Source organism: Equus quagga, chromosome 5 (genome assembly GCF_021613505.1).
Source record: "Equus quagga isolate Etosha38 chromosome 5, UCLA_HA_Equagga_1.0, whole genome shotgun sequence".
Classification (NCBI taxonomy): Eukaryota; Metazoa; Chordata; class Mammalia; order Perissodactyla; family Equidae; genus Equus; species Equus quagga.
Window position 1 is genome coordinate 12,514,664 of NC_060271.1, and position 25,486 is coordinate 12,540,149.

Sequence of the window (25,486 nt, forward strand, 5' to 3'; positions counted from 1 at the left end):
GTACCTGCCAATAGATTCAGTTTCTTTTTAGGGTCATGAAAATATTCTGGAGTTAGGTAGTGGTGATTGTTGTACAACCTTGTCAATGTTCTAAAAACCACTGATTTGTACACTTCAAAAAAATTGGCTTGTTCTGCCCCTGTCCAATGCATCGTTGCCTAGTGAAGATGCAGGCTGAGTGTTAAATGCAGCCGCCTGTTGTAGCTCTGCCAGGTCTTAGTGGGAGGTGAAGGGTATCTCTGTGACAGGTCTATAAGGGAGTGAGGGGGGACACACATGGATGTGACATTTTGCAAGCTTTGATTGACAAAACACTTCTGTTTCCCCTCCTTTGCAGAACAGTTGTTTTAGACAGTTGCTCTCAGATCATTTGGGGTCCCTTTATCTGTTGTTATCTGCCGTAATTCTCTTTGGTGTTCGTGTTGTATCGTTGCAGTGCCGATGGGGAAGTGAAGCACTGTGTGATCTACAGCACTGCTCGGGGCTATGGCTTTGCGGAGCCCTACAACCTGTACAGCTCACTGAAGGAGCTGGTGCTCCATTACCAGCAGACATCGCTCGTTCAGCACAACGACTCACTCAACGTCAGGCTTGCCTACCCTGTCCACGCACAGATGCCCTCGCTCTGCAGATAAAGAGGGAGTGGGAAGAGCGGTGGCTCTCTAGCATTTTTTTCTACCGTTTTTATTAGACTATGAGGGCATTCTTTCTACGTAGACTGCTTGTTTTGCACAAGAAGTGATTCTGTGAATGTGAAGTGGAGAGGCCGAGCAGCCGCTGGCCAGGACGGGGCACAAGGGGCCTGGGCTTCTCTGGGACTCAGCCGTGCTGCCGCACTGACGTAGGAAACTGGAAGCAGATGTTGTTTTTGGGCAAGTCTGTTTCATTGGGGTTCTTGTTTTCTTTGGCCAAGGCACCCTCAACAGAACACATTAGATTGGTGGGGGTTGGGGGTTGCACCCGGAGACTCCTGAAGAGTCCAGGTCCTCTTTTGGTCTTCGACTCTGAGAATGCGGCAGGGGCGCGGCTCTGTCGGGAGTTCTGTTTTGATCTGGCAGTCTCTCTTCCTCCCAAAAAGAAGGCTGTTTTGGTTCTGTGGTAGAATGGCATTTGTGGGAAAGACAACCAAAGGAAAACGGGGACGCTTGGGATTTCATTTAGAGAATCTTAGGCAAGGAGGTGAAAAACCTTCACCTGAAGGTACTTTATTTCTTGACCAACATAATTTAGGCATCAGCATTTAGGTAGCTCGTCCCTCTAAAGAAGCATTATGTTTAGAAACCAAATTGATCCCAGCAAAACAGTGTTTGTTGCCGGACCAAGGTCTGATGGAAGAAGGCGGCACTAGTATCTGAACGCACACTTCTGTACCAAAACTTGAAAAGGAAAGGAAACTAGAATTGATTAGTTTTAGCATACACTAAAATTGGTCAGTGTAACTCATTCTACCCTGCCCTTGTTTCTCAGAGATGAGGAATAGTGTTCTTTTTGTGGGCATGGTGAGCTTTGAATCCTAAAATGAAGTTGGTGCTTGTGTGGTGTTTCCTTAGCCTAAAGAATGACCTGTTGTTTGAAACCATTGTAACTTGTTGTATGAGTAAAGAAAAGGTGCAATCCAGTGCTTTTAGATGGCTTGATATACCAAATAATGACGTAGAACAACATCCTTATTATATGTGCTTCCCCAAGTTTAAAGGCCCTGCAGAAACAGTAAACATGGTTTATTTTCCCCTTATCTCCTTGTCCTTTGCCAGGTAGGGCTTAGGGTAGCAGTAGTGGCTGAGGCTGTAGCAGGAAGGCAGCTAGATGGTGGTCAGGGACCTCAGTAGGTCACAGACCCAGGGGCTCTGGTGTCCAGGGCGAGGGTCATACCGTGTTACCCATGGGCTTCATTACAGTGGTTTCTGAAACTTGCAAGGAGAGGAAAGGATGGCTTGGAGTTTAGACTCTTAGTAGAAACCATCTGGAAGCTTTTCTCTTTGCCTTTTTTGTGATCCTGCCATTAAGATGATGTGCACAGACTGTCCTCATGCTCCAGTGGCCCTGAATTTAGGCCAGAAATCTTCTGCTCCGTGTGGTTTGAAGGCTTCCAGCTGAATGAAGCTGGGCGAATGGAGTTGGAGGCAGGCATCTACTCCTACCTCCATTATGCACCACCCCCATTAGTCAACACTCGTTTGACAAAAAGAGTCCAGCTGCCTCTGAGCCAATCCTGGAACCATAATAGGCTCGGAGTGAGTCAGCTGTTTGAGTCCAAAGCTGTGCAGTCAGGCATCCTGGCCGAGCTAGAGAAGAAGCCAATATCTGGATCTTGGTGCATAAGGCTTCCAGCTAGGAAAGCTCTAGTTTGGGGGATGAAAGAAACAAATATAGCTTTCCCTGAGCACTTATCTTGGTGACAGGGTCTAGAATGGACCATGACATAGAAATAGACATTGATTAAAATTTTTGGAAAAACCTCCAGATTTACTAACAGGATCGGAAGGAAAGGGCATATCTTTGGCTTTTCCTTGGTTATGTTGAAGTTTCAGGTTGGAGTCAGGCAGACAAATGAACCCCCCTCCAGTGTCACTGTTCTGACTTAAGCCCTTAACTGAAAGTCATCCATCTGCACATTCCTTGCCCAAATTGTCAGACTGAAATCTTGCTGCAAGTTTTGCTCAGCAATGCCAGGTGGATCGCTGCTTGGCACACCTGGACGGCCTTGCCCCTGGTGTTGGACCTGCTTAAGCAGTTGGGTGCAAGGAATGCCTCCTTTCTGGTTCTAAAATTTAGTGTGTTTTAAATGTCTCATCTAAAGTAAATGAAAGTGAGAATAAGGATACACGCCTGTAACATGGAACCCCGTGCTGCTCCTTGTCAGGCGGACGCTGAGTGTGCAGGGAGAGAGCTAGCGCCGTCTCTTGTCTACACTTGGGCTGGCCTGTGGAGAAGAGCTGCTCTTTTTTAGTCCTACATTCCTTCACTTTTTGTTTCTCTCTCGTTTTTCATCCTTGAATTTGTTACTTTGTGGGAACTGAGACATAGGATCATTTGAGAGGTTGGAAAGTGTCTTTTCTGACTAGGTGCCACATGGTTTGCCTGATCCTGAGCCCATGGAGGTGGCACAGGGACCAGTCTACTACAGCTCTTTTACGCAGTGGTCTTGGCCCCGTTCTTCTGAGTCTAGCTCTGTGTCCTGTCCCGTGATCTGGGCCCTGGGATTCTCTCTCTCGGCATCTTAACTGCAGCCTCACGGAGGCAGAGAGTAAAGAGACCAAGACCAGAGGGGCTTATTGTTTTCCTGGCTAGAGAAACCAGCCACCAACATGGAAGCAGCTTTGGGCTGGCTGGACACAGGTCCTAGGCCCATCTTTCTAGATGGAGCTTTCATCACAGAACAATGCTTTGTCCCCACCTGGCCATAGATGCGAAACCTTGGCCATGGCTCAGGCCAGTATAGGCTAGCTGTGTCCTTACCACTGATTTGGCCAAGGCTGAAGACTTCCTAATACCTCCCCTATCCGGTCTCCTATCCTTGATAGGACCTCCCACTTATTTTGGACCTCATGTGCTCTGAAGAAGCTTTGAGAGCCAATGTGGTGTCTTCCATGGGTCCCCTCTTCTTGCTGCAAGGAACAGACCTCATGGGTCCTCTTGGGCCAAGAATTGCATCTGGGCAATTCCTGGTTTTCAAGGTGGGCTCTGTTGCCAGTTAAGACTCCAGTGTAGGCCTCTGTGAGGCTTCAGTGGCCTCAAAGCAGAGGGTGCACATGGGGGCCTGGCTGGGCCCTGTGCCGCCAACTGCTCAGCCTTGCTCTAGCTCCAGCCACTTGTGACAAACAACCTTGTTTCCTTACAAATTCCAGCATGTGACTTTGGTGCCCTGTTGTTACTTGTGAAAAACCTATTCTTCTGTTGTCTTTGATGTAGTCAAAAAAATTCATGTAGTTTACGTAAAAATATCTGATTCACAAGGAAGCCAACTATATGTCTTGTGTTGGGACAGTTCATAATGTAGTTCCTAGACCACTTTTGCAAATTGTCTTGTCACCAGATGTGTTCAGACATTGCTGTGCAGTTGTGGGGGAGGGTGGGGGGAAGGTGCGGGGAGATACTTTTTGGTCTTTTTGTTTTTTACCTTCCCCAAGAGGGGACAGTCTGGCCAACTTGCTCCAGTAATGCAATAAAGACATTGCGATAAAGCACCTTTTTGTCCTCATGCTGTGGAGGGATGGGCTGGGGGTGCGGGGGCAAAAGGAAGAGGACTGGGGTGTTGAAAAACTCTGAAACTCCCAAACCTTCTCTCTCATGAGTATCAAAAGATTGGTCCTGGCACTGAACTGGGGCCGCAGAGGCTCTCAAAGAAGAGGAAGTCGACCCTAACAGGCATGATGCCAGAATCCTGTCCAGCCACTGCAGGACACAGGGAGACTCCGAAGCTAGCCCTGAGGAAGTGCAATCTGAGAGCCATTGCATCCTCACCCACGACTGTTGGAAAGCCCAGCTTGTTGATTCTCATCACCTTTCCGCCTGGAAATAAGTGTTTCCACATTTCATTCTGGGGGCAGGGATGAAATGGGCTCAGTCTTACAGTCTGTCTTCTTGTTGCCCAGGCCATTGTCACCCTCCTGCCACAGTACTTTGTTGAGGTTCCTGTGTGTTGGGAACATAACTAACAAGCACATGACAGCCTGTTTGCATAGGACATTGCAGTTCTCATCCATGTCTCTGAGGCCCCAGCCGGATGTGTACTGAATTACCCATCAGGTTAGGGGAATAGTATCTCCAACCCAGTCCTCTCTTCTGAACTCCACCTCCTGGCTGGATATCTCCACTGGGGCCTTGGGTGTCCCCCAGGCACTGCAAACTTTTTGTTTATGGAGAAAATATATGCTTGGCAATGAATTCCTTTACCTTCCTACCACTAAACCTGTAAACCTAAGTCCACATAACTCCTCTCCCTCTCACCTATTAAATTACAACAGGTAGCCCTTCTCCAACTAAAAGCCAATCTCTCCGTATGTATTTGGGATCCTCCTTTCTCCCACCTTCTCAGGAATCTCTCATGATGAGTTATCAATTCTTTTGCTGTTTCCTTTCAACGGGATCAACTGACATTTAAACATGGTTGGACATCTCTCACTCTACTCCCCCAATCCCTTCTCAATCCTATATCCCTTTGCTTATCTCTTTTCTCTTCTTCAAAGCCAAACCTTTTGAAAAAACTGTCTAAATTAGTCTTTATTTCCTCACCTCCTCAAGCGTTTCAGTACAGGTTCCACCACTACCAGAAACTGCTCTCCTTGATAACCGTCGTTGTTGAAACTCTTCTACACGAAACTCACCCTTTGACCTCATGACGACTCATCCACCTAGTTTTCCTCCTCCATCTGACTGTTCCTTTTAATTCTGGACTTTAAGTCTCTTGGACTCCTCCAGCTGCCTTCTCACTTAGGCCTTTTTCCCTGGCAGTTTTATCCACATCCGTGAATTCCCCTACCGTCTCCAGGCCAATCACGTCCATCTTTGTTTCTCCTGCCCAGACCTCTACCGCATGTTGAATGCGATGTCATCACCTAGCCCTGGTTCTCTTCCATTACTTCGTATTTCAGTGAGGGGAAATAGATCATTCATCTGGTTATGTGAGTCAGATTAGTCGTCATCCTTGATACCTTCCTCTGCTTCCTGTCTGTATAAAACTCACCACCAACCCATATCATTTTTACTTTCTAAACATCAAAGTCATCACTTTTGTCCAGCTTCACTACTATCTCTAAACCTTAATACCGGAAGGCCTCCCTTCTTCCATTCTTGCCTCGCTCAAATCCATTCTCATTATAGCAACCAGAGTCATCTTTTCAAAATACAAATCTGAACCCGTGTAAAACCATTACATAACTTTCAATGGCTCTTAGGGTAAATTGCAAAATTCTTAAAATGGTCTGGCTTCTCCCAAGTTTAGGATCTCATCCCCTACTTCAGTTACTCTTTGCTGGCTCCACTCCCCTCAGCTAATCCCAATGTCTTGGGCCTTTTTCCTTTTCCTTCTGCACACGTTCTCTGTACAATCCCCATGTACTCCTGTGGCCTTAATTACCATCTGTTTGCTGGTGGCTGCCAGTCCGTGTGTCCAGCTCCATACTCTTTCCCTTCTGGGGAAACCCCCTCAGTGTTACTGTCCTAGTTCAGACCACCATAATGGGCCGCTACATCATTGTCTCTCTGGTGTGCTTATTCCACTCGTCTCTCACTACAGTGCGGCCAGTAATCTTCCTAAAGAGCAAATCTGATACCACTTCCCTGCAGTTACCTTTCAGAAACTCTTCCCTCCCCTCAGGGTAATCTGCCAGTGTTTCTCAAGGGGAGCACCACTGGCACTTGGGCAGTTGCCCTGTGCATCACAGGATGCTCAGCATCTCTGCGCCTGCTCCTCTCCCCCATTTTCAGCCCCCTAAGCGGGCAGTTCCTCCCTCCCATGAACTGCTGCAAGATGTGCCTGCCCCACCCCCTTTACCTACGGTATGGTGCATCTAACCAGATCCTGATATACGTGGGGGGCTTCCCCAGACAACCAGTTACGTGTGTTCTCAGTGTCCAGTACAGGCTGGCCCAGGGTCTGCTGCCAATAAATCACTGAAGGAAGGAGAAAGTGAGTTCAAGAGGGGACTGGGAGGCACAGGGGCCAGACATCCCACTTATGGGCTCTGCCATCAAGGGCAGGGTACACCCTCTGGCGGCCAAAGCCTCCCCCATGCAAGGTGACAAAGAGCTACAGGGTGCATGAGGCGCCCAGCTAGTGGCCCAGTCATTTTCCTGTCTCCAGGACTCTTGACACCTCTCCTTTGGACCTAGGCATTGGATTAAGGAACAGTAGTGAACGACAGCAGTCACCATGGAGGCACTCTTTTTTCAGTCTTGTCACTCCACCCAGCCCTACTCCCTGCTCCTGTGATGCCAACTCCTGACTCCTCCCACACAACGGTCCCACAGATGTCCTCCCCCGTCCCGTCTACACTACCCACTCGCCCACTCAGGGCAGGGGCTGCTCGCCTCAGCAATGTCCATCTCCAGTGCAGAGGCTCACATGACGACAGCCCAGGAAGGGCTCACTGACTGCTCAGCATTTTACCAAGTGACATCTCCGTTTTAAAACTCTTTTCTCTGTTGGATTTTATGATGCTCTTCTGGCTGCTGCTTCTAAGTCTTTTTTCTTTGCCTTAAATGCTAGTGTCCTCAATGTATCACTATTGATACACTGATGGCTCAAATTTCTATCTTAAGTTTGCGTTTTCCTACTGAGTTTCAGATCCATGCATCCAGTTATCTTCTGGATGTCCCACAGATATTTCAAATTAAATATATCCCAAGTTCAACTCTTCCCCTCCCTCTACCTCTTTTCCTCCTCATTTTCTGGCTAAGAGGCCCTCCAAATTAGCAGGTAAACGTGGGCTCTGGAGTCAGGAGAGACCTAGTTTCTAACCCTCGCTCTGCTCAAGCTCTACTGTCTTGGGCATGTTACTATCTGAACACTTGAGTTCCCTTATCTATAAAGCAAGAATATTAGTCACTACATGGCCTTCTCTGGTTCCCGTCACCTACAGAAAATCTAAATTCCTAGAAGGCCATTAGATGTGGCCCTTGACTAACTCAGTAGACCCACTTCACTTGAATTATTTTTGGTTCCTTGAATATACCAAGTATATGGTAAGTGCTGTCCTCTTTGCCTGGACCTTCTTTCTTACAGTAATTCCCACTCTCCTAACCCAGCAAACTACTACCTATCACCTGTCCTTCAGGTTTGAGTGCAGAGGTCAGTGTCTGGGAAGCCAAGCTCAGTTGGGCACTCCTCCCCCGACAGTGGAAACTGTCTTATTCATCACTATATTCTCAGCAGCAACACAGGACCATGAGTTAACATTTGTGTTGACTGAAGGAAAGAAGCAAGCAAAAGACACAAGGATGGTTTCCAAGAGCATGTATTACACAGGTCTGAGTGCAAGAAATGGCAAACAACTGCTATGTTTGCTTTAAAAGCTCATCTGGTGCCAATGCCAAGTCCTGATGCTTTTGAGGGCCCCCTGGGTCTCGGCCTCTCCGGAGTAGGCCAGGCCCAGGCTCCTGGATGAAGGGGCAGCTTTTGCACGGAACGTCTTGCCTCCTGTCACCTGAGGCATCAGGCACTTTGGTGATGCCCAGCGCTGGTTCTTCTTTCTTAATTTGTGCACACTCAGGCTCCCATAGCCAGCTTGGGCTGGGAACCTCACAAAGTGGGTGGGCCAGCCCAGGGGCACTGGGAGGCCATGACTTCCCCTCTTGCCTAGGAGACAGGTTCTCAGAGTGGGCTGGAGTTGTGGTTTCCAAATCCTGGGAGCTGGCCAGCCCACCTTCCATCGTTGCCTTTCCACTAGGAGATGCCCTGTCTGGGCCCTCAATAAAGAATTTCCAGGACCAGGGACCTGGCTCTCCAGAGGTGGAGGCGGCAGCAGCAGAGCAGCTGCTGGGGATGAGTCCTGAAGAGCTGGGACAAAGTGCTGTTAGTGCCTGGGTGTGCTGGCCCTTCCAGCAGCCTTCAGTCGGGGGAGGATCTGTGGGTCCAGCCCTCCCCAGGCTGGGGGCTGGGGACGAGGAGCTGGCAGCCTCCTCAAAGGCTTGCAGTATCCCAAGCCTCCTCTGGGGGACACTAGGGCCTTCCATTCTGGGTGGTCCCAGTGTGACCCCTGTCAATAAGCCTTGGACCACTAGACCCTGACTCGTGGTGTCCCTGGGCAAGAAAGCATCCTCTTCCTCACCCTCTGCTGCTCCTCTGAAGGGTGGATCCTGGCCCACTTCTGGGTTAGGTACCAAGCTCCGCTCCTGTACACCTTGGCTGTCCTCAGGCCCCTCATCGGTGTCATCCTCTGAGGAGTCCACCTCACGGATGGCTTCCTGCTTCTGCAGTGACTCTCGCCGTTCAGCCCGGTCTTGTCGGAGGGTGCCTAGGGCCCGTGAGGGAGCAGGCTGCAACACTCCCTTTCCTGGCAGTGTCCCCTTCCCGGACAGCACACTCCTGGCCCCAACTACCTCCAGAGGGCTGACTTCCCTGGGTGGCAGTTCCTTCTTTAGCTCGGGGTGGGGCAGGTCAAGGCTATGCTTTCGAGAAGTGGCTAGCTTCTTCTCAGAAGCAGCAAGTGCAGCCGCCAGCTTCTCAGCTGACTGTACCCTCTTAAGTAGTGGTGAGCGAGGTGGCTCCGCACTCTTGGGCCGTGAGAGTTGCCTGCCTAGGGGAGGTGACAAGTGAAGCTTGGTGGAGAAGGCCTGGGCTCCATGGCCGGACAGGGGTGACGGGGAACGCTGGGGTGAAGCTGCTGGTGGTGGAGAAGGGGTGTGGGCCAGTGGCGACAGTGGGATGCTGCCTGCTGACTTGCGCCGCGGAGAGCGGTACTGGCGTTGGAGCTTGGGTGCCAGACCGTGTAGGGAGCTGGGCCGTGTGTGACCAGAGCCGGCTGGAGAACTGGGCACGCTGGAGCTGGGGGAGCTGCTCTGTGATGAATTCCCTCCCACTTTGCACAGACAGATAGACACAAAGACAAAGGCAGAGCAATGTTAGCTGATAGAAGTGACTGAGAGGCAAGGCCTGGCTTAGCCCTGGAATGTCCCAGGATTGTCACAGTCACCTCACCAGTGAACCGGAGCCCAGGCTACAGAAATAAAGTCACCCTCCACCCCTGTCATCTCCTCCCCAAGACTGCTGGATCTTTCAGGGGGTGGGCTGAATGTGAGTTTCAGAGTGGGCCCAGTGAGAAGCAGAGAGGGCCCGGGCACTTTCCTACCCCCCCAGGTTGTCTCTGATCTGCAGTGAGCCCTTCATACCTGAATGCACAGCATCAGAGGTCACGCGGTAGCCCTGAGTGGGAGACCGGGGGGAAAGGCTGTGTGTGGGGGAGCCTGGCCCACTCTCCCCTGATGACAAGGAGCGGTTAAGGGAAGAAAGGCTGCGGCTGGTGTGGAGCAGGGATGCCTGCTTGGTGATCTTCCAGAACAGGGAGCTCCTTTTTCTGCTATAGAGACAAGGGTCAAAGGCTGTTTGAGTTGGTGCACAGGGCACGACATACACTGGGCCCCGGTCCAGGGCCCCCAGCACACGTTAATACCCATGTGGCTCAGGGTGGACCCTCTGGGCTGTGTGCCTCACCTTTCCTGTCCATCCTTGCCCCGGCTCCGCTTGCTCCTTCGGGCCATCTTGGCCTTGTAGCTGCCCTTCCGTGCAGGCCCCACTTTAATGGATGTGTTCTCCAGGGGAGTTGTCGAAATAGATACCTTGTTTCCACTCTGGGGAACACGGTGGGAGCCTAGGTAAGGCAGTGGCATATTCCCCCAACCCCGATGCCTGGCATGGCTCTAGCACAGCACTAGCTTTGCCCCTGCATCAACATGTCTGCCCCACAAGCCTGTCTGCCCTCCTCAGAGCTTAGGAAGTGGCTCCAGCTGGAGCCCGAGTGGTTTGGGGCTGGGAAAGTAGAGAAGAGGCTCACCTGTCCTGTTCTCCAGTCCTACCCACTGCTCAGAGGGATCCCTGGGCCTTGGTCAGTGAGGCTGCTGCCTTCCAGCAAAAAACCCATTGCAATGGCCACACCCAAGTTCTGTGTGCATGGGCATCTGTCCTCAGTGCCAGGTGTATGTGTGCAACCCTCCCACTCCCCTATGGCCACTCGCAGATTCCCAGACTGGGGGGCATGCGGGAATGGCAACAGGCAACATCCCCAGCGCTAACCTTCAGGATCAGCTCCACCACCTCCGTGTGTACCAGCCCGTGCACAGGCTCCCCGTTGACGTGAGTGATGAGGTCACCCTGACGAAGCCCCGCCTCACTGGCTGGACCTCCATCCTCCACGTGCTGCCCCAGGGAGATAACAGTCTTCAGCCTGAGCTGGAGCCTAAGCATGAAGCGTGGGGCCTAGTTCCGCTCATCAAGCTGTGACACCCCCCTCCTTTGACCCCTGAGGATAGTGTGGGCTGGGACAGAAAGGGAAAGGTAGAGGAGTGATGAAGCTCGAAGACAACAGATCTGGATGGCCAGACATACCCACACCATGTGGTGCACAGTGTAGACGTCTGAGTCACCCATGTAGACACGGATGGCCCGCAGGGTGAAGCCATACTTCTTGCCAGCTCGGTGGATGATGATGGGGGCTCTTGAGCTGCCAAGGGCTGGCATGAAGTCCCTACTTGGAGAAGAGTCCCTGGATGACGGGTTGGATGACTGGGAATGTGGGGACATGGGGCTGGCCAATGGAGAGCAAGTGTGGTGTTCTGGAGAAGGAGAAGCCAGGATTTAGTGGGTTAGGGGACCCTGGCTCCCAGCCCAGCCCCCGGACTCAGCTGTTGATCCCACACAGCTCTAGTCACAGACAGAGCCTGAGCCCTGGAACATTCTCCCCACAGCCTCTGAGCACAAAGCCCCCCTCATGTCCCTAGACCCTCGCAGACACCCGGGAGGTGATGGAGAATGGCATCTAGCACTTACTGAGTGCTTACTGATATCTATCAGGGACCATATAAGCTCTTCATACATATTTAAACATTACAATTATCCTATGAGCTACCACTATTAATATTCACATTTTTTGATGAGGAACTTGAGGCTCAGAGGGGTTAAGCAACTTCCTCAAGGTCAAAAGCCATTTACTGATGGAGCCAGGATTTGAATATAAGCTCTCTGCCTCGGCCTGCACTGGTTACACGGTGCTGTCCTGCCTTCTGGCACACACACACACACACACACACACACACACACACACACACAACCTCAGACACCAGTGTATACCTCAAAGACCTCTGGTCTCATAACAAAGGGGCAGCAATGACACACAGTCTCTCAGATACCTGCTCTTCAATACACAACACACAGACACACCAGCCACGTGCATACCCCTGCCTCAGGCCCCGAGAGGTTCCAAGGTCCTTCCTGTGAGTTTTATCCTAGTTCCCCACGAGCCTCACCAGCAGGAATGAGGAGGGACAGGGCTGTGGCTGAGGCAGACTTGATCACTTTGGTGATGGGGCGAGTGGTGCGCTTTTCTAGAGAGTCCCCAGAGAGTAGCCGGTGGCGGGCCCTGCGCACCGCCAGGTCACTGATGGCTTTGGCTGTGGCTCCTTCAGCCAGCTGTGGGGTCCCACGGCCTCCTCGAGTCTCCATGGCTGTGGGCCCAAGTGAGCAATGAGACCTGCAATGCAGCAGAGCCTCCCTTCCCTGCCTCCCAGCAGTGTCCCCCAGCCTAGGCCCTTCGGCCATCTGATGAGCCACACCTGGACTGGAACCGCTGCTCTGGCCAACAGGCTCCTCGTCCAGCTTCAGCCGCCGCTCCAGTGGCCGTTCAGGGACAGGCCCAGCCACACCTTCTCCAGATGGGGTACCCTCCTGCTGCTGCCTCCTGATGGTGCTGCTAGCCTCCTCAGGGCCCTCAGGGAAGCGAGGCACATCCAGGAGGCCCGAGCAGTGGCGCCGCACTGTCAGTGGAGGGCTTGAGTCGCTCTCCGTATGGGATGACTCAGACACTGACAGCCGCTTCCGCAATCTGTGGGACACAAGGCCTAGAGTGAGGTGGCCCGGGCAGTCTCCCTCCTCCAGCGCAGGCTCCCTTAGAGGCTCACAAGGGTTATATGTCATAGAACTTTTCTCCTCAGACATCCCTCCAGGAGCCGTCCTTGTGAATGCCCGCTCACTGCCACTGGCACTGTCCCCCCCCCCGCCAGCACCTGAATCTTGCCCATGATCTGTGACAACGATGGCTGGCTGTGTGGCCCGCCCTGGATGCTCACATCTCAGGGGAGCCAATCACCCAGCTCCGGTCTCGGCCCTTCAGCCCTGTCAGGCCATCTGAGCGGTCCTCCTTCTCCTCGCTCAGGCTGCGCTTAGTGGGGGGCGGTGTCCGGCGCTCCTCGAGCAGCGAGAGCCGCTCCATGCTGCTGTACACCTGTGGGCACGCATGACATGCTGGGGACGGGCTCCATCCCCACACCTCCCAAGGAACGAAAAGTATCCTTGGCACCTGAAACCCAGCAATCTGAACCAGTTCTTCCCGTCCCTCCCTAATACATCCCAGTTGGATATTCAAGGAAGCAGCTATCCCACTGGTCTCACCTGGCCTCACCCCTGGCATCTCCTGTGTCAGGGCCTGGAGTGGTCCTAGAAGTATCTATCATATTGTAGGCCCAGCCCTTTCCTCCTCTTTTTCTAGAGGTAGCCCCAACAACCCCTCCTCCAGCTTGCCCCAGACTGTCCCTTGACAGGCCCTCTCCTCTCAGGCCTCCGGCCTGTTCAGCCTGGGCCTGCCTCAGTCGCACCTTGCTGAACCTTGGAGAGCAGGAAGAGAACTGGCGGATCTCAAGGCAGCCATCCTCACTCACTTCCTCCTCGTCCTCTGAGTCCATGTGATGGTATCGCTCTGAGCGGGCTGGGGCAGACACACAGGACAGTCTCCTTCAGAGGCCCCTGGCAGTGGCCTCCTTGTGACCCTATCAGACCTTAGGAGGGCCTGGAGAAGTTTCTCCTGATGCCAAGTTCAGAGTGCACAAGTGTCTTTGGGCAAACAGGTAGGACCCCCACCCCACAGGTGGCCTTACTGTCAAAGTAGCTAGTATCATCCTCCGACTCCAGTTGAGGAATAAATTCAGCCTTTTGGCGAAGAAGTCCTGTCCAGTCCAGACCGGTAAAGAACGGGTGCTGCTTCACCTCAGAGGCACTGCCTGTGGACAGGGAGGGTGTGGGCAAGGGGGCGAGAGGAGCCGTGTGGAGCCCTGGTCAGCAAGTCCAGCGAGGACCCAGACCTCGGGAGGCCAGGCCTAGAGGCTGTGGCCCCAGCACCTTCCCTCCTCTGCCCACGGGGAGCAGGGCAGTTTCAGGAGTCAGAGGCACCGCCCACCCCCGAAGCCTGAACTCCTGGCTGCATCATGGACTCAGCCTCCTTGCTCCCTCTTCCAAGTGGTGAGAAAGGTTAGTGGGGTCTGTCCTACCTGTACCCAGTCTCTCCAGAGGATTCTGATGGAGCAGTTTGGAGGTGAGGTCCTGGGCGTCTGGTGGCAGGGCATCATCCCCCTCAGGCCACACAATCTCATCTGAAGAGTCAGGGGGGTGAGAGGGAAAGGAGTGGATTAGAGAAGGGTCTCAGAAGTTGTGGGCAGAGGGGGGAGATGGAGAGGAGGGTCCTAGGATAGGATAAAGGTAGGGAGGGATAAAGGGCCCAGCCCAGAGCCCCTGAAAGCCTCGCCTGGGACCCCAATTCCTTAAGTTCTATAGGTTCTTGTCCTCCTAGGGGATTTCACACATCCTAGACCACAGCTTGCTCTCTGATTCAAGGGGCGGGCAAAGCGTGACTCCCTGCCCTGAAGCTCCAGCTCACCCTGCTTTACAGTCCAGACACACGGACACACACACGTACACAAAACTCACACTCAGAGGATATGCACACACACAATACAGGTACACTAAGCACATACAGGGGAAACACGAACACAAACAACAAGCCCCGGGCGACACCTAAAGTGCACATGAGCACATAACACACACACGTCTGAGAGGCAAGTGTACCCAACATGCATACATGAATTCAGAACAAGAGCTCAAGCCTCACAGGTGCATGCATAAATCACATTTGTGGATCCAGACTCTGTCTCCCCAGTGGCCAGGGTGATGGTACCTACCACTGATCACTTGCCCAAAGAGCTCCTCCGGAGTATCTCCAAAGAAAGGGACGCAACCCACCAGGAACTCATACAGGATTATGCCCATGGCCCACCAGTCCACTGGCTTCCCATAGCCCTGACGCAGGATCACCTCAGGCGCAATGTACTCTGGGGTCCCGCATACCTGGGCACAGAGAAGCCAGGGTGGCTCAGCATTGAGGCAGCTCATTGACATGATGGCTGGAGGGGTGGGGATATTCCCACCTCTGGAGCAGAAAAATCTCTGAATGAAGACTCAGCTCACTTTGGTTAATGAGCAAGATCAACAGGAGCCCCAGGGTTCCAGAGTTGGAACTGTTGGTGGGGAGAGTTTATTTCCTAATTAACCCAAACATCTAACTCTAGCCTGGAACCACCACTCCCTGAGCCCTCAACATTCTTCTGGCATCTGGTCCCCAAAATTGGCTCTGCCCTCCAACCTCCCAAAGAACAGACCCTACAGTCACATGACTACTACAGGGACCTTCAAACTGTCACACCCTGAAATGTCAAATCAGGGAATGTCCAGAGGTTACTCTCAGGAAGGTGGGCCACAGCCCTGTAGAAATTTGGAGCTGTGTTCCAGAACAACAGGTCCAAGAGAGCCTTACCCTTGACGGAAGCTAGGAGGCTCAGGTCTGATCTCAGACCCGTCTCTGAGAGTGACAACGGTTATATGACCTATTTCTCCAAACCCTGATGAGGAAGATGATTTGGATATTATGGCCATATGATTTTCATGGTCTAGGCTTCTATTTTCCAGATGTGCTACCTATCTCAATGCCTCTCTGGAACCAAAGGTGGAAAAGACAGGAGCTCCCAGTCTTAATATCTAGCTACAGGGTACACATGTGGCCCCCAGGCCTTATCCTGAGGCCTGGAATTCAACTCCCCAGGTCTCAACCATCCTTCCCTACCTGCTTGTCCAGGAACTCCCGGGCGTCCTTCTCAATGTGGCCCTCGTACAAGTTTGTCGTCAGACTCATGAGGCCAATCTTAGAAAGGCCAAAGTCCGTGAGCTTAATATGTCCCATAGATGTGATCAGGAGGCTAGGAAACCAGAGGAACAAAAGCATGGAGTTATTTCCTGGTTTTGCAAGAGTGTTGATTTTAGTATGCGCCAAATTTTCCCACTGAGACTTCTACGGGTAACAGGGGGACCTAAGCAGGGCAGCTTCAGCTGTGAAAGAATGAATAGCTCTGGCTTTGTGAGCAGGGCACTCTGCACAAGCACCTGACCTGCCTTTCGCCCATTCCCCCAGCTCCTGCCTGTTTCCTGCCCTCAACTGTGTGCTCTCTGGGGTCAGGGATTAGCCACCTGACCAACAGACTTTCTTCCGCAGAGCGACCCTCCTCTCCTAAAGCTCCAGCCATCCTCAGTCCCCTCTCCTCACCTGGGTGGCTCACAACATCCCTGACTCAGGGAGAGAGGACAGGGGCACACAACCTTGCTCCCTGTCCATGGCTGGTCTTAGAAGGAGGGTTGGTTGGGAGAAACTAGAAATAAGAGCTCACAGAGAATTATCTCTTTCTTCTCCCTTCAGACACTCCGCCTGAGCCATTTTATTTTGTGCCAAAGGCTTCACCCTGCCGACCTTTTACTCTATGATTCCCAATTCAGTGTCTCTGGCCCTGACTTCTTTTATGAGCTCCATGCCTACTAACTGCCCAGATCCTTACAGGCACCACTAACTCAACCTGTCCAAACAAAGTCATGCCTCCTGACTAGTCCTCTTCTCAGAGAAAAGCAGTAATTTCTGTTACTTACTGAGCTCTATGATAAGTGCTTTACTGACTATTTATAAAAAGAAGCTGGTTCCTGAAAGGTCTTATAGAGTAACTCACAAAGGTAGGTATTATTATCCCCATTTTAAAGAGTAGGAGTATGAGGCTCAGAGAGGTTTAACTAACAGACCTGAGCCCACAGAGTTAACAAGTGGTCATTTGAACTCAAGTCTATCTACCAGATGGACTTAGTAGATATATACAGAACATTTCATCCAAAACTCACAGAATACACATTCTTTTCGAATGCACATGGAACATTCTCCAGGACAGATCACATAGTAGGCCACAAAACAAGTCTCAATAAATTTAAGAAGGCTGAAAGAATACCAAGCATCTTTTCTGACCACAAAGGTATGAAACTAGATATCAACTACAGGAAGAAAACTGGAAAAGCCACAAATATGTGGAGATAAAATGCTACTTAACAACTATTAGGTTAACAAAGAAATCAAAGGAGAAATCAAAAGATACCTGGAGACAATTGAAAATGAATATACAAAATGCCAAAATTTATGGGATACAGCAAAAGTGGTTCTAAAAGGGAAGTTTATAGCAATATAGGCCTATCTCAACAAACAAGAAAAATCTCAAATAAACAACTCTAACAGTGCACCTAAAGGAACTGGAAAAAGAAGAACAAACAAAGCCCAAAATCAGTAGAAGGAAGGAAATAATAAAAATCAGAGTAGAAATAAATGAAATAGAGACTAAGAAAACAAAAAAACCAATGAAATGAAGAGCTGGTTCTTTGAAAAGACAAACAAAATCGACAAACCTTTAGCTAGACTTACCAAGAAAACAAGAGAGAAGGCTCAGATAAATAAAATCAGAAATGAATGAGGAGACTTTACAATGGAAATCTCAGAAGTACAAAAGATTATGAGAATACTATGAAAAGCTACACCAACAAATTGGATAATCTGGAAGAAATGGATAAATTCTTAGAATCATGCAACCTTCTAAAACTAATTAAAGAAGAAATAGAGAATTTGAATGGGCCAATCAACAGAAAGGAGATGGAAACAGCGATCAAAAACCTCCCACAAAATAAAAGTCCAGGACCACACGGCTTTCTTGGTGAATTCCACCAAACATTCAAGGAAGGCTTAATACCTATCCTTCTCAAACTCTTACAAGAAATTGAAGATGAGAGGAACCTTCCTAACTCATTCTATGAGGCCAACATTACCCTGATACCAAAAGAAGACAAGGACAACACAAAAAAAGAAAATTACAGGCCAATATCACTGATGAACATAATGCAAAAATCCTCAACAAAATACTAGCAAATCAAATACAACAATACATTAAAAGGATCATTCACCATGATCAAATGGGATTTATTTCAGGGATGCAGGGATGGTTCAACATCTGTAAATCAATCAATGTGATACACCACATTAAGAAATGAAGAATTCACAACCAGAAGGACCCACAACTAAAAAGATATACAACTATATACCGGGGGGATTTGGGGAGGAAAAAGCAGGAAAAAAGAGAAAAAGACTGGCAACAGTTGTTAGCTCAGGTGCCAATCTTTAAAAAAAAAAAAAGAAATGAAGAATAAAAATCACACGATCATCTCTGAGGATGCAGAGAAAGCATCTGACAAGGTACAGCATCCATTTATGATAAAAACTCTGAGTAACGGGCGGGCCCTGTGGCCAAGTAGTTAAGTTCATGTGCTCCACTTCGGCGGCCCAGGGTTTTGCTGGTTCGGATCCTGGGTGCAGACATGGCACCACTCATCAGGCCATGATGAGGCAGCGTCCCACATGCCACAACTAGAAGGACCCACAACTAAAATATGCAACTATGTACTGGGGGGATTTGGGGAGAAGAAGAAGGGAAAAAAAAGATTGGCAACAGTTGTTAGCTCAGGTGCCAATCTTTAAAAAAAAAACAACTCTGAATAAAATTGGTATAGAAGGAAAGTAGCTCAACATAATAAAGGCCACAGATGACAAATCCATAGCTAATATTATACTCAATGGAGAAAAACTGAAAGCTCTCCCTCTAAGAACAGGAACCAGACAAGGATGCCCACTTTCGCCACTCTTATTTAACATAGTATTGGAAGTCCTAGCCAGAGCAATCAGGCAAGGAAAAGAAATAAAAGGGATCTAAATTAGAAAGGAAGAAGTAAAACGGTCACTATGTGCAGATGACAGGATTTTATATATAGGAGACCCTAAAGAACCCACCAAAAAACTGTGAGAAATAATAAATGAATATGGTAAAGCTGCAGGATACAAAATCAACATACAAAAATCAGTTGCATTTCTATACACTAACAACAAAGTAGCAGAAAGAAAAATTAAGAATATAATCCCATTTACAACTGCAACAAAAAGAATAAAACACCTAGGAATAAATTTAACCAAAGAGGTGAAAGACTTGTACACTGAAAACTATAAAACATTGCTGAATGACACTAAAGAAGACACAAAGAAATGGAAAGATATTCTGTGCTCTTGGATTAGAAGAATTAACATAGTTAAAATGTCCATACTTCCTAAAGCAATCTACAGATTCAACGCAATCCCTATCAAAGTTCCAACATTTTTCACAGAAATAAAACAAAGAATCCTAAAATTAATATGGAACAATAAAAAACCCCAAATAGCCAAAGGAATCTTGAGCAAAAAGAACAAAGCCGGAGGTATCACCTTTCCTGATTTCCAAATATACTACAAAGCTATAGTAACCAAAACAGCCTGGAACTGGTGCAAAAACAGACACACAGATCAATGGAACAGAATCGAGAGCCCAGAAATAAACCACACATCTACGGTCAGCTAATTTTTGACAAGGGAGCCAAGAACATACAATGGAGAAAGGAAAGTCTCTTCAATAAATGGTGTTGGGAAAAGTGGACAGCCACATGCAAAAGAATGAAGGCAGTAGACCATTATCTCACACCATACACAAAAAACTTGAATGTAAGACCTGAAACCATAAAACTTCTAGAAGTAAACACAGGCAGTATACTCTTTGACATAGGTGTTAGCAGCATATTTTCAAGTACCATGTCTGACTGGGCAAGAGAAACAATAGAAAAAATAAACAAATGGGACTACATCAAACTAAAAAGCTTCTGCACAGCAAAGAAAACCATCAACAAAACAAGACAACTCAACAACTGGGAGAAGATATTTGCAAACCATATATCTAATAAGGGGTTAATATTCAAAATATATAAAGAACTCATACGTCTCAACAACAAAAAAACAAAAAACCCAATTAAAAAATGGGCAAAAGATCTGAACAGACCTTTTTCCAAAGATACACACATGGCCAACAAGCACATGAAAAGATGTTCAACATCACTAATTATTAGGCAAATGCAAACCAAAACTACAATGAGATACTATCTCACACCTGTGAGAATGGCTATAACTAACAAGGAAAGAAATAAGTGTTGGAGAGGATGCGGAGAAAAGGGAACCCTTATACACTGCTGGTGGGAATGCAAACTGGTGCAGCTACTATGGGAAACAGTATGGAGACTGCTCAAAAAATTAAGACTACAAGTACTATACGATCCAACTATTCCACTGCTGGGTATTTATCCAAAGATCATGAAACCACAAACAGGTAAAGACATATGCACCCTATGTTCACTGCAGCATTATTCACAATAGCCAAGACTTGGAAACAACCTAGGTGCCCAGCACGGGAGAACGGATAAAGAAGATGTGGTATATATACACAACGGAATACTAGTCATCCATAAAAAGATGAAATCTTGCCATTTGCAACAACGTGGATGGACCTTGAGGGTGTTATGCTGAGTGAAATAAGTCAGAGGGAGAAAGTCAAATGCTGTATGATGTCACTCATAAATGGAAGTAAAAACAACGACAAACAAACACATAGCGACAGAGATTAGATTGGTGGTTACCACAGGAGAAGGGGGGTGGGAGGGGGGAAAGGGACAGTTGGGGACATGTGTATGGTGACAGACGGTAATTAGTCTTTGAGTGGTGAACACAATGTAGTCTACACAGAAACTGAAAAATGATGATGTACACCTGAAATTTATATAATGTTATAAACCAATTAACGTTTATATAATGTCATGTATTATATAAAAACTTATATAATGTTATAAACCTCAATTAAATAAACAAATAAATAAATAAAAAGAAAAGGAACTCAGGTCTGTCTAATGTCAAAGTCACTTCTCACTACAGAGGCTTCTCACCACATACACGCCAAGCTGGAAATCGGGCCGACGTCCAGACTCCTGCTCCCTTGCTTCTGCTTCCACCCCGACACCTTGCTGTTTCCTTTCTGCTTCCCAGCACTACCCCGCTCTTCTCCATCCCGACTCTGTTCTAGGGCAGGCAATGTTTTGGGCCTGGTCTACTGCAAGTCTCCCTATCTCTGTCCACGGCAGTGGTCTTCCTAAACCTACACCAACATCTGAGTGTGTCAATCTATCCACCTCTGCTTCACAGGCCCTTCAAAAATTCTAGGACCCTTTAAAATAAAAATAAAATTTAACAAAAGGACCCTCGAGGACCTAATCCCTGCCTATCTCTCCAGCCTTATCTCCTACTACTCTGACCAATTTGCAGTCTCAGTCACACTGTACTACTCGGAGTTCCGGAGCAGTCACATTCTCTCACACTTGTGTGCCTTTGCAAATCCTGCTCTCTAGCTTTGGAAAGCTCCTCCCACCTTTTTCCATCTGACTAATGCCTTCCGAGAAGCAGCCTATACACAGTTATTTCTGTCTCCCACATGAGACTTAAGTCCCACAGGCCAGCACCTAATTTACAGCCCAGAATATAGTGCTTGGCACAGAGCAGACGTCAGTAAATGCCGAAACACTTGTTCAGCCATTTCCTAGACGTGCTGATTCTTTTGTTCCTGCTTGGTTTCTTGAGCAGAGCTCCTCAGTGATCTTACATGTCACCAAAGCCTTACGATGCCCCTGCCAGACCTTGTTGGCAATGGTCTTTGCATGTGAGGTGGTCAGGGGCTAGAGCACTAGGCCTAGATGGACACCCACAGGAGCACTGTTTGCTAGCAACCATTCTGGGATAGATTCAAACATGCTGTGTCTGCCTCCAGTTATCTAGAGATCCAAGAGGGGGACCTTGGGCAAGGGACCCAGATAGTGGGCGTACTTGTCAGGCTTGAGGTCTCGGTGCACGATCCCATAGTTGTGTAAGTACTCCAGGGCTAGCACAGTTTCCGCAAAGTACAGACGCGCCATGTCCACAGATAGGGCCCCGATGTTCTTCAGCAGAGTGGCACAGTCTCCTCCTGCAACAAGCCCAGGCCACCATGAGGGAAGGATCTAGTTCCTGCTCCAGACGGTCTTAGGCTTACAGTCTCTGAGGCCCCAGAGGAGAGAGCCTCACGCAACACCCTGGTGCTAGACTGTAACTCTTGCTTCTCCCCCGTTGGCCTGGGTGGGAGACAGTGTGGAGGGAGCAAGAGGGAGGCGAACCTGCCAATGGCTGCCATGGCCACTGTTCAGGCCAGAGAGGGAAGGAACCCAGGTCTCTAGTTGACTTGTAGGGACAGGATTAAGGTATTTTAGGATGGGAATGCTGTATATTGAAACACACCTGGCTGAAACTCCAGCATGTGTTCATTTATTTCCTTCCCGTTGGCTGTCCTTTAGTTTTTGAGTAAAGCAACACTGTAAACTCCCAGCGTGTACTAACCAAATTAAAGGAATTTTGTTCAGCTTCAGCCTCAAGACTGAAGTAAAACATCTTTGGAAGCAGCACACAACAGTGAGAAGGGGAGAGGGGAGGCCACTGGCAAAGCTGCTGCCCCTCTCCAGAGCTGTGCCCCGTGATGCTCTTCCACTCCATCCCCGGAGCATTTTGTGTGGTCTTAATGGGGGGCTCCCCTTCACAAGCCATCAGCCAGGGCAATGGCTTTCCTTTCTTCCGAGGGCCCAGATGCAATCCTCCCAGCATCCAACCCTGGGCTTTTATAGCTCTGCTACCTCCCTTGTTCCTGCCTGGCGCCAGCAGTAGAGACGGTACAGGCTTTGGGGTGCAGGATTCTATACTTCCTGGGTGGACACATCCCGTCCCAGAGTGCCTCTCACTGCACCTGACATGGGCAGCCTCAAGGCAGCTACTGCTCCAGAAGCCTCCTCCTATGAGGGGCAGGGAGTCATGTGTCCACTGTGGCCAGATGGTCCCTGAGATCCTAAGGCAGAAACCAATTCCAGAGAGACTGGGAAGCTGGGCCCTGAAACTTCACCCTTACACAAAGCTGTTGGTCTCAACTCAGGGCTAAGTCTCAGATTGTGCCTTGGCCTCCAAGTCAGGCCACCCTTCCCCCAGTACCTTCAACATACTCCATCACCATGCACAGGTGGCGCTTGGTCTCAAAGGAGCAGAACATGCTGACCACAAAGGGGTTCTCAGCAAAAGTCAGTATGTCACGCTCCACGAAGGCCTGCTGGATCTGGTTCCGCAGGATCAGGTTCTGTTTGTTGATCTTCTTCATGGCAAAGCGCTGCCGGGTGGGCCTGTGCCGCACCAGGAAAACAGCCCTAGGAAACATACCCATCCCATCCCCCATGGGCCCTCAGCGCATGAGCTGTGTTCTCCACCACACAGAGCAGGGGTGGCCAAACTGCTTCATCTCATACCTTATAAATGCACAGAACAAAAGAGCAGGGATGTGCTTATCAATAAGGATCTGGGCCCCCTGCCCACAGAGCTTGTCAATTTCTTGATCTACCAAGTCCTGAGGACATAGCTCAACCCTTCCCCAGAGCTCAGCGAGAGGAGGAAAGCTAGCAAGAGGAGTGGGAACCTTGTGTGGGAAAGGAACAACGCTCAGATGTCAGAGGAAATGGACCTCTTGCCTCTCCAGGAGGAGGGAGAGGGTCTATCTCGAGGCATCTGCTGCCCTGAGGATTGGGCATCATACTCTAGAACTAAGAGCCCAAGTCCCAGCCACATCCTGACCCCTGCCTTTACCCATAGGCGCCATTACTGATGAGTTTAATGGTTTCGAAGTCCTCTTCAGAGGGTGTCTTTTTAGATGTCAGAGATGCCCCACGGCCCTGGAAGACAAGAGAAAAGGCAGGAGGCAGGTATGCTTCTCAGAGCCCATGTGCTTGGGGAAGCTGTGGCCCCAGCATCAGCTCAGCTCTTAGTCCCGCTGCAGCCTCCTGCCCATTCTTCCCCAGGAGCTGAACGACTTCTCAGATAGTGTCTGCACCCCCCCGCTCCCCCCTCCTTCAGCTATTCTCTTGAAGAGAACTCACAGCCCTTTGCTTCATAGGGCCCAGGCTCTAGGACTGGGGCAGGAGCTCAGGGTCTTTACCTCGACTGAATCATCTGTCTCCGGAGTATCAGGACTGTCATAGCTGCTCAACTGAGCCACTTCTAGAAACAAAGCACGGACAAGGGAAAAGTGAGTGTGGCAATGTTGGGCATCTCAGCACTCCACTCACATCAACGACAGGCGTGTGTAGGGTCAGCACTGACACTTTCTGCATCAGTCTGGGATGCAAATCTAGTCCTGTGGCTCTATCCCCAGTGTAGTCACAGCTTTTGGACTTGTTTGCCAAATAATATTGTCACTCCTATTTCTAGAAGTCCAGTGCCATTCAAAGGCCTGGCAAATTCTATAAAGCTTCCCTCAAACTTGAGACAATTCCCGGCAAACAGGGCGCAAAGCTGGGCTCTCCGTCCCCATCCTGCTGGCTGACTCTGCTCTGCTGGACCAGGATGGGAAGCAGGAAGACAGGAGTAGGACAACTACAGACCAGGGACCTGGAAGCCCATGGTTCACTCAGGGCTCAGCACGAAGTGGAAGAACGGAGATACCTTCTGAAGGCCTGAGTCAGGACCACCCCAAACACACAGGAAGACTTGCACGGTGACAACAGGAGAGGCAACCATGCAGATGAGGTGACCATTTTTGGAAATGTGACTGTGGTCCTTTGTTGTTGACCTCTTTTGACCTTAGGCTCTAAATCCAACCCAGCTGGGCCCAAGGCAATCTAGGTTGGGTTATACCAGACAGACGCAAACAATTCCGAAGTGGGGGCTGTTTTATGAGAGAGTTCCTCCTATAGTCCTGAGGCCCCTGATGCTGTGTTGTCGGTGTCCAATCTAATCCTCTTCTCCAAGTGGCTTCCCTGCTGTTAGACCTTGTTGGCTGTGGGGCCTCTTTGCAGCCACTAGGCAGCATACTCACCCTCTAGGCGATCCCGTGTGAGGCCCAGTTGGCTAACGATGTAGCGGGGAATGTCACATTTAATCCCTTGTCCCTCTTTGGCGTGGCCCTCAGCTGCTTCTAACAGGTGGTAGAACTCTTCAGGGTCAAACTCCTGTACCGGGGAGAGAGGTGGTCAGTGGTGAGAGCTACAAGTGAAGGCTGCTGGCCTCTTTGGTTTTACAACATAGACCCAGAGTAGGATGAACAAGAAGACTTCGTCTTTGTTAGGGGACACCCCTGCCCCTGAATACCCAGAAACATCATGATTCAGGGATCATGAGAATGGGGACAAAGCTGTCTGATAGGTCACCTCCAGACTGGACATCCTCAGCATACACAGTCTCCCCAGCAACAAGAACCAGAGCTCTCGGTTTCAACAGAGTTCAGCCTATTCACCTGGTCCAAAGCCTTCCGCCACCCAGATGGCCGTGTCAGGCGTGTTCACACACCCAGTCCAGAGGAGCAGTCCTGCACCCTCTCAATTACGGCTCACAGCCCTGGTGGCACATGCGTGCCTTCAGATATTTACTGAGCACCGCCCCCGTGTGCAAGGGCCTGAAGGCCAAGTGGAACAGAGCACAGCAGTCCTTGTCTGCACGGAGCACATAATAATGAGGAGCCCATTTACCGAGTGCCTACTAAGTGCCACCCTCTGGGCTAATCCCTGATAACACCTCTATAACCTTAGGGAGGACATCAAGGCTCAGAGATGCACTGACTTGTCCATGGTCACAGAGGTAGGAACAGAAAACCAGTATTCAAATTCAGGCCTGACTCCAAGCCCCTGTTTAATCCTGGACTT

At 49.7% G+C, this 25,486-nt stretch overlaps 2 protein-coding genes across 11 annotated transcripts in view; one reads left to right on the forward strand and one right to left on the reverse strand.

The window, feature by feature from the left end:
- The window catches only part of PIK3R3 (phosphoinositide-3-kinase regulatory subunit 3), a 104,588-nt gene extending 100,462 nt beyond the window's left edge, over positions 1-4,126 (forward strand). For 2 of the 3 annotated variants that reach the window (XM_046662041.1, XM_046662040.1), the window contains exon 10: positions 437-4,125. In XM_046662041.1, coding sequence (XP_046517997.1) covers positions 437-635 — 199 coding nt within the window. In that variant the 3' untranslated portion in view covers positions 636-4,125. Of the gene's footprint in view, positions 1-436 lie in introns of all 3 variants that reach the window. The other variant, XM_046662039.1, reaches the window with a different exon arrangement.
- Positions 4,127-7,942: 3,816 nt separating this feature from the next.
- Positions 7,943-25,486, reverse strand: part of MAST2 (microtubule associated serine/threonine kinase 2) — a 210,724-nt gene continuing 193,180 nt past the window's right edge. For 6 of the 8 annotated variants that reach the window (XM_046662030.1, XM_046662027.1, XM_046662033.1 and 3 more), the window contains 18 exons: positions 24,664-24,796; positions 23,785-23,846; positions 23,436-23,521; positions 22,794-23,002; positions 21,609-21,747; positions 15,600-15,732; positions 14,662-14,827; positions 13,975-14,076; positions 13,585-13,707; positions 13,306-13,415; positions 12,781-12,935; positions 12,268-12,536; positions 11,962-12,159; positions 11,045-11,271; positions 10,733-10,855; positions 10,154-10,290; positions 9,832-10,019; positions 7,943-9,521 (listed from right to left, as the gene is read on the reverse strand). In XM_046662030.1, coding sequence (XP_046517986.1) covers positions 7,999-9,521; positions 9,832-10,019; positions 10,154-10,290; positions 10,733-10,855; positions 11,045-11,271; positions 11,962-12,159; positions 12,268-12,536; positions 12,781-12,935; positions 13,306-13,415; positions 13,585-13,707; positions 13,975-14,076; positions 14,662-14,827; positions 15,600-15,732; positions 21,609-21,747; positions 22,794-23,002; positions 23,436-23,521; positions 23,785-23,846; positions 24,664-24,796 — 4,083 coding nt within the window. In that variant the 3' untranslated portion in view covers positions 7,943-7,998. The remainder of the gene's footprint in view (positions 9,522-9,831; positions 10,020-10,153; positions 10,291-10,732; positions 10,856-11,044; positions 11,272-11,961; positions 12,160-12,267; positions 12,537-12,780; positions 12,936-13,305; positions 13,416-13,584; positions 13,708-13,974; positions 14,077-14,661; positions 14,828-15,599; positions 15,733-21,608; positions 21,748-22,793; positions 23,003-23,435; positions 23,522-23,784; positions 23,847-24,663; positions 24,797-25,486) is intronic. The other 2 variants (XM_046662031.1, XM_046662029.1) reach the window with 1 other exon arrangement.